An 8,534-nucleotide genomic window follows, 5' to 3' on the forward strand; every position below is an offset into this window, starting at 1 on the left:
TCTCGTACAAAATAACTTATTATTTCAGCGTGAAGTGAGTGGCATAAATTGTGTGAAAAGTTCCTCTTCTCGGCGCAGCGTTTGCTGTAGCGGTTGACAAATGGTGTGCACCCACTTGCGCTTTCGAAAGTTCAACACGGGAAACATAACGTACTTTTGGCTAACTTCATTGCCATTCGCATTATATTAATCCGTTCAGGTCGCCGCCAGATATAGGCTGCGTTATATGTCTCCAAAAAACAGCAAATAACGTATGGGGCTTGATTAAAAACCAAAAATTGTTAAACTCGGAACCTTTGTGAGGGCAGTTCTGGAGGTGGTACTGGGACTACGGCATATTTGGTCGACGGACTGTACACAAAGCAACGTGAGTTATCACGGGATCAGTATTTTAGTATATCTGTTATTAAATAGGTATCAAATCAATTTGGTTGGGTTTCAGGAAACTTAAATTATCACGTCAGTTGTGTCATTAGCTTATCTGTTTGTTTAATTGTCGCATAAACGATTAGCTAAGTTGCTGCCTGATCTAATGCTATTCATAATATGAGTCTGTTTCGCAGTTATGTTACAGTAAATTTAACCAAATTAGTCTATTTATAACAAATAGATTTGTTGTCATGTCAGAATCCTTAAATAATAGCTACATGTCGTCTGTGGTGTGTTTTCCCCTCCGGCAGTCTCTGTATGCTGATAGAAACACTTGCTTCAGCAGGAAGGTCCTGTTTCGCCGCAGCATCTCTGCGTCGGTTTTCCAGGTCCAGCGCTATGGCCAAAAGCAAGTTTGAGTACGTCCGCAGCTTTGAAACGGACGACACCTGCCTCAGAAACTGCTACATTGTCGTACGACTGGATGGTCGCAACTTCCACAAGTTAGTTTTCTTCCGTCATCTCACGCTAATGTCTGGAATGTGTTTTTGACTGTTCTGTCACATTACAATCTGTTTCAGGTTTGCAGAGCAGCACCAGTTCGCCAAGCCCAACGATGACAGGGCTCTGGGGCTGATGAGCAGGAGCGCCCGCTCTGTCATGGAGGAACTGGAGGACATTACCATCGCCTATGGTCAAAGTGATGAGTTCAGCTTTGTTTTTAAGAGAACCACTACCTGGTTCAAAAGACGAGCCAGGTACACTTCACTTTCATTGACATGCCTGTAAAAATCTCCACATCACGACGTTTCTCACTTTCTTCCCACCGTGCTTGTTTTGCAGTAAACTCATGACTCATGTGGCCTCCCAGTTTTCCTCTTCTTATGTGTTTTACTGGAAGGAGTTTTTTGGAGAACAGCCCCTCCTGTACCCACCTGGCTTTGACGGGCGGGTGGTTTTGTATCCCACCAACCATAACCTCAGGGACTACCTCAGCTGGAGGCAAGCAGACTGTAAGTCCATCCTTGTGTGTTTCAGTGGATAAATCTACAGGATACATATTTATATATGTTTCTTATATTCTAGGTCATATAAATAACTTGTATAACACCGTATTTTGGACATTGATTCAAAAAGGAGGACTCACTACAACACAGGCCGAAGATCGATTAAAGGTAAGAGCAAAACAAAGCAGATGGCTCATTTTCTCTGTATAGAGGAAATTGTATGAATTTTCAGACAGAAATAACAATATTTAGTACATTAAGCATACATAATATAGTTTATAACCAGTTATAAATGTATTAATTCCATTGTCATGGTGTGTCTAGTTGCCAGATATGGCAAGTTATGCTTCTTTTGGAATGTCTCTAAGCCTATAAGGAGGGAGGCATTTATGTTCAAAATGGATCACAATATGTTAAAATACTTTGGGTTTATCATCCCTTCATTAACATAAAAGTCAATCCAAATGAAAGAATTATTGAGGTTTTTACATTATATTTTTTTAAAAAAAATTTTAAAAAATTCTTTCCGGTCTTAATCAACCACCTGTGAATTTTAATTCCCCTTAACTCTTTTTATTTGTACTTTGTCCTTTTACAGCTACAAACATCAGTGCAATTTATCAAAATGTTGCATCACAGAGCAACACAAAGTAGTGCGTAAATGTAAAGTGGAAATAAAACGATGCGCTATTTTCAAATCTTTCACAGTTTAACATCTGAGTAGTGTGGCGTATGTTTATATTCGGCCTCCTTGAGTCGACACTGTTGGAGAGTGTTGCAATTATAGCTGGGAGTCTTTTAAAGTATGAACTTATCATCTTTAATTATATAAAGACTGGATCTTTTTTGGCCGGTTCTGTGTAAAATATCTCATGTTCCACTTTCAAGTCTTTCCACTTAAATTGGATTTAGGTCAGGGATAGTTCTATGTGCTTTTCTTTTTTTTATGTTTTGTTTTATAATCAGCTGGATTGGCATCGTCTTGTTTAAATTATTTTGTAATTTTTTTAATTGATGAAAAAAATTGTCTGCAGCTTTTGGAATGCATCCTCTAAGGCAGCTCCAAACTTTTTTTTATTATTATTATTTGGTTTCTTTTACAGAGAATGTTTCTATATTAAGCCACAACTTTACTGCCTGAACTGTTTGACATTTTGTTATAACATTTGGCTAAGTAGTGGAAAGCGCAGTATGTTTTAGATGTCAACAGACTCTCCATAGCTTATTAATTGACACAAATAGACTTTAATGACTGCAGCTGCCTGGGACTGATGCAGCTGTTCTTTATAACTTATTTCATTTTCCAGTCCAGACTGGGAGTCAACCAGAGAACAACATCTAGAAACCTCATTATTTATAAAAAAAAAAAAAAAACCTCTCCTCACGCCCATTGTCTGCATATTAAATCACTTTTAATATGTTGAAATATCTTCTAGAGTAATTGAAACACCCTGACACAATGCAACCAGCAGGTGGTGCCAGCCAGTAATGTGAACACCCATTCTTGCTTCTTGCTTCTTGTGTATGAGTATTTTTTATTAAGAAGTAGCTGAACTCAATTTAATATATCTGTATTTTTTTTGTATTTTTTTTTTTTTTTAAACAGGGAACATTAGCTTCAGATAAAAACGAGATTTTGTTCTCAGAATTCGACACCAACTATAACAACGAATCGGCCGTCCACCGGAAAGGCACCACCCTCATTTGGGAAAAGGTGAGATACTCCGGAGTGATTAAGTCTGCGCAGTTTCTGCAAATCTCTGTGGAGGATATTCCGAGCATGTGCCCAACCAGCTCAGTTTGATATGAACTGCAAGCTGCTTTGTGACTCGGATCTTAACAGTTTCTCTATTTTCAGATCCTTTATCTGTCTCTTTCTACCGAATGCTAAAGCTGAACATTTATTTTCATTTCCTCTCTGTCTCAGTCGTTTCTTTGATTCAGAAGTGACACAGTGTTTTTATTTATTTTTAAGTAATGGCTTAGCCGGACTCTCACTTATTCAGATTTTTAAGCAATGTAGCTAACGTTGTGATGTGCAGGTGTGTTTCATGTTCATTCTGCTAGGAAAACAAAAATTATGTGTTATGTATTGATTTAAGAAATTGTTTAAAAATATATTTACTTTGGATAATCCATGTTTATTGTTATTTTTTCTATGTTAAAACTGCTAACACTAGCTTAGCAATATGACTCTGTGACCAGATTAACTCTGCTGTGTCACTCTTTACAGCTCTGAGGTTTATGAAGTGGTTAAAGAGGAAGTCGGTTAATATTATGCTTACATTTAGTTGAATAGATAAAATGAAGACTCAGTGCAATACGTCTGTATGCAGAATTGTGCAAACATCAGAGGTTTATCCCTATAGTACCTATAGTTTTTTTAACAGTTGAATTTTGTTAAAATTCAACTGCTTGAATTTTTTACATGACTCTACATGACTTATAAAGTTATGTAGAGATATATTTCCTGATTCATTCTCGGATTATTCACTTCTCTTTCTGTCATGTGCAGCTGCAGAATCAATTTTTGTCTCATGTTTATTTGGTTGTCAGGAAACTGACATCAGTCCTTAAAAATTATTCAGAATTTTATTTTCAGGCTACTAACCACTTCCACTTCAGCCACTCAGTTTTCATAATTAGCTTATATGGTCACGTACTAGTTGAGGGTTTATGCATGCTAAGCATAAAGACATTAGAGGTTTTTTTTTCACAGGTCTGTGCATTTGAACACAGTCTGGACCAAATGAGTATTCTCCCCGTATCTTAAACAGACTGATCTCTATAAATATGCCATTTTTACCATTTTTAGAAGTAAGAAAATATTCGTGTTAACGCTGAAATATTCTGTTTGTGATGTTGATTGTTTATTTGATGCAACAACAAAAAAAAAGAATCTTGTTTCTGTGAATGTATTTTGAAATGTTATCACAGGCAAGCTTATTTCATTGATGAACTGTAGTTCTTTAAATATAAATTCATAACAAGAACAAGTTTCACTAAATAGACTGTTTTTTAAACAATGCTTACAAGTTCAGCTTCAGTTTATTTATAAAGTGCTTTAAATATAGCATCAGGATAAACAAAGTACTGTACAAAAAGATGAAATAAATCAGAAAGACTAAAATATTAGAACATTGTAAATTGTTATTATTAAAAAAGCAAGACAAAATGGATTATACTGTTAAAATTCTCTGAATAAAGATGAGTTTTTAATTGTTAATAGCTACTGCATTTCTAAATTTGGTTTCTTTCTCTGATTCTGAAATTTCTCAGTTTTTGCCTTCCTGGCTCTGAAGCAGGTCGAATACTGAAAAACTGGTCTGTAACTCATTAGTAATAACAAACAGCAGGGCTTCCGACACAGTTTTTTGTCTAAGTTCAGTGAAACTCAGAAGTTATGGAAATATGCTTATGTGGAATAATCACATTGATTGGAATATTTGTCATCACTTGGAGTCAAAGCTACTTCCTCCATCTTTCCTTTCAATTTTTGTTATCTTAGAAGTCACATGCAGCCAAAAAAAGATGAAAAATATTGATAAATATTGAAAATATTCCATCTCCAGTCCACAGTCTAAAAGATCTGCTTGTGTGTCCAACTGTTTGTTCCTCATCCTTCCTTCCTTGACCTTGAACCTTTGTACTTTTACTTTAAAGTTGACTAAATAAAGACCGAGAAGTCTGGAATGTTGACATTTTTAGAGAGCAAAACTGACTTAACGGGTACATTTTACCATAACGAAGACACACAAACTCAAACCTGTTGCAGATGGAAAACAGGACTCAGCATAAGCAGCATAAGAAATATAAAAGTAAAGGCCCCGATTGTCTCTAACGTCTGTCTCATTTCTCTGCCGTGTAGCGGAACGAGACGGTTAGCAAGCGCATAAAGCGACCGAATGAGGAGGAGCAGCAGGTTCCTGTCACACGGAGCAGGAGGAAGGTGGAGGCCTACTACTGCGACATTATCGGGGACCAGTTCTGGGAGGAACACCCGGACGTTCTCGAAGACGACACCTGACAACAGCAACTCTCCTCGGAAAAACGACTCTGAGCTGCGTGTTTAAAGCCGGCTCTCACAGACAGAGACTACAGAAGCACAACCGCAGCTTTTCTTGAAACCAAACTATGGTTTTTTTATCGTTCACAGTACAGTTGTTCTCCCAACAGCTGATTTGTGTTTCTACTTTTCATCTGTTAAATCACGTGCAAAATGATCCGTCAAAAAGTCAAATTATGCTCACGTTAATTTCTTCCCATCACCACCAGCGGGTACCGAGGACATTCAGGGGCATGCATGTCTTGCCTTACTTCTCTAAAAATATACCCTCATACGATATCATGAATGGCATTCAAAATACTACCAACACCTGATCGCTCTGCACGTCTAACATCACCACTACGCTCTGACGGAACGGCTCTTTTGCAATGCAAACTACAAATCGGAGTTAATCTTGCAGAAAGCAAAGAGTTTTGTAAAAGAAAAATAAATAAAAATCCTAGTATGTAGAGGAAAAAAGGGGAGAGGGGAGTAGAAATGATCCAGACTACAACAGGGGAAAAAAAATAGCCGTTTATTGGAGCCAAGGCACCCATGAAGAGGCGTGAGTGGATTCAGTGGTGTGCGCTGTCATCAGGGCTAAGAATACCTCCCCACACCCTGCATTAACTCTACCCCTCTGACATGCGCTGCGTGGCATATCACACTTCCAGCGGCCGACCCAGAATGAGCGGCTGCTGGCAGCCTGGGGAGTTCAAAGCCTTTACTGTATTCTGTTACTGTAGCTCACGCAACGGGAAGCGAACCTTCTTGTTGATCACTAGACGCTAATTCGGTCAAAAAGGATCATTTGCTGTAACGAGATAAAAATCGGGAGCCGGCTGTGTGTCCATTTGCTGTGACTGGTGGCTCTCTCTGTGTGTGTGTGTGTGTGTGTGTGTGTGTGCAGACAATGACTGGACACATGGTCACATAGACCAGAGGAAACCCTAGAAACTAGAGCATGTTGAGACAAGTGAGCCTGTTATTTAAAGGTGGCATGGATATGCCGTGCTTAACCATAATCCCCTTGTGCTGCTGTCGTGGAAAGAAGAGGATCGCTTCTATTTAAGTTCAGCTTTTCACGGTTTTTTTAATTTTCTTTTTTTAGTTCTGAGCTTGGATGGCGACAGATGTGCTGGCAGCATTTGCTTTTACACCAGGTTTGAGGGGTCAAACATTTTTATAAGTTAAATATGTTTTAAGGCCCAGATTTGTGAAAAACGTATGGTTGGTGTAATAAAATTGATTCCATCTTGTTTCAAAAACTTTGTTCTTTAGAGCCAGTTTTTCCATTTTACTAGTTGATGTAAACAGATGTGTACAACTTGGAATTATATACTTTGTTAAAGAATGAAATAATTTAGCGTGTTAGAGTAGTCTCAGAATGGAAACAATTCAGCAGATCTAATGTATCGTCTGTATGGGGAGTCAAGTGTCATGGTTTCATCAATGTAATTGCGTTGCACTTGTCTTTTTTTTAAAAAAAAAAAAAACATTGTGTCACAACTACTTGAGATAATTGTAACTTTTTCTATTCATAAGATGGGTTCTCTTTAAAAAAATAATAATGTAACGATTTGGAATTCCCAAAATATTGTGTTCACCTCAGTTTAAAATTTTAATGTTTTTCTTTATCTTATTAATGTACGTAGTTTACACATTCAGTTTTGTGGCATGTTGCACTTGTTAGGCAACAGGATACTCCTCTGTTTAGACTGCAATAAGTAGATTGAAGCAACTTCACATGAAACATTTTCGTTTTGTTTTCTCCATGCTGTACAGATTTTAGGCTTATTCCACATAACAGAAGCCCAATTCCACATCACGAAAGTAATTTTTTGGTCGGGCCTGGGGCTATGAACCTAAACTCTAATTAGTTATATGACTGGCCACGCAAAAACAAACAAATAAATATAAAAGGATTCCTGAAAAACTAAAGAAAATCAGACGAACCTCAAGACCTGCTGTGTGAACGCAGCCATAGTTCGCTTATACCTCTGGCCGACTTAGCCGAAATGCGAATCCAAATGCGTCATTTGAAATACCAATAATTAACCACGACGTTTTACTATTGGGGGTCGGGGGGAAATCAACTGTGGTAATCAGTTTTATTTTCAGTCAGCTTCATGTCTACAGCGGACATTTTCCGCCGTACCTCTACATCCTTTCATCACATCCTGGGTTTGCCTTTCGACAGATCAATGTCCGTGCGTGGTGAGATGGGAGGGGTTTTGGAAATGACAGAAATGTTCTCTCTCCGCTTTGCTGCTGAAGCATCCCATTAATACTGCGCGCAGCGCCGGCTTATCGCGATGTCTCACTGGCGACGCTCTCTCCATCGGATGTGAAACACCAGGCTGCTCTCTGGTCGGTTCTGTATCGGTGGGCTCGGTTGTTTTATCAGTAGAATGCGTCCCCCTCCTGTCGGTTCCGTGCGGGTCTCTCTGTGTCTCTGCCTTACGGTTTTTCTGCACCGAGTCTCTGCTGCTGGCTCTGAAGAAGCTGCTTATAAGGGTGAGGCGGTTTGTTTTAGGGGGCTATTTTATTTTTTTTTTTTTGCACGTTGGGGGATTCTTTTCCAGCGCATTTTCCTCTTCAGGATGTGGTGTCAAAATATGCATTTGTTGGAGATTGTTTTTAATTAAATAGACGAGAATGCAGCGTTGTCCTGTTTATCTCCCAATTCTTTTGTTATTCCCCTGCAGGAGAAAACAATCAGAACAGATTGAAAGGCGTCCTCGAACATATCCAGAGTTATGAGGTTACCTCTCCCGTGTGGCTGCATCCTCGTAGACACATCAGATCTGCCAACAAAGAGGTGTGTGTGTGTGTGTGTGTGTGTGTGTGTGTGTGTGAGAGAGAGAGAGAGAGAGAGAGAAATGTTGGATATTTACCCAAGTAACAAAACAGCTGAGATTTGTTCTCATGTGAAGCCAGTGTGCGTTGCTATGGCTGAATCTCTTCTGTTTTGTGTTTTCCAGCATCCGGCAGAGGTCCAGGTTCTGATCTCAGCCGAGGGCCAGCAGCTCAGAATACACCTGGAAAAAAACGAGTGAGTGTACCTTCAGGAAGACACAGCATCTTTTTTTTTTTTACATTGGGGACATAAA

At 38.8% G+C, this 8,534-nt stretch overlaps 1 protein-coding gene across 2 annotated transcripts; it reads left to right on the plus strand.

The window, feature by feature from the left end:
• The first annotated feature begins 24 nt into the window (after positions 1–24).
• LOC103154062 (probable tRNA(His) guanylyltransferase) lies at positions 25–7,338 on the plus strand. Of its 2 annotated transcripts, none has more exons than XM_007575213.2 (7): positions 25–367; positions 681–872; positions 951–1,127; positions 1,213–1,382; positions 1,456–1,544; positions 2,983–3,090; positions 5,245–7,338. In XM_007575213.2, the coding sequence occupies exons 2-7, from the start codon at positions 688–690 to the stop codon at positions 5,401–5,403; spliced, it is 888 nt and encodes a 295-aa protein (XP_007575275.1). In that variant the 5' UTR covers positions 25–367; positions 681–687; the 3' UTR covers positions 5,404–7,338. The 2 variants fall into 2 exon arrangements, with proteins under 2 accessions (XP_007575275.1, XP_007575276.1); XM_007575214.2 differs by having other exon boundaries at positions 28–367; positions 716–872.
• Positions 7,339–8,534: the final 1,196 nt, after the last annotated feature.

The sequence above is a fragment of the Poecilia formosa genome, unplaced genomic scaffold (genome assembly GCF_000485575.1).
Source record: "Poecilia formosa unplaced genomic scaffold, Poecilia_formosa-5.1.2 Scaffold372, whole genome shotgun sequence".
Classification (NCBI taxonomy): Eukaryota; Metazoa; Chordata; class Actinopteri; order Cyprinodontiformes; family Poeciliidae; genus Poecilia; species Poecilia formosa.

Bases quoted from the DNA above. Each gene is read 5' to 3' on its own strand.
- LOC103154062 (XM_007575213.2), top strand. From the start codon at position 688: ATGCTGATAGAAACACTTGCTTCAGCAGGAAGGTCCTGTTTCGCCGCA. The intron at 873-950 runs GTTAGTTTTCTT...AATCTGTTTCAG, and splicing joins GATGGTCGCAACTTCCACAA to GTTTGCAGAGCAGCACCAGT. The intron at 3,091-5,244 runs GTGAGATACTCC...TCTGCCGTGTAG, and splicing joins CCACCCTCATTTGGGAAAAG to CGGAACGAGACGGTTAGCAA.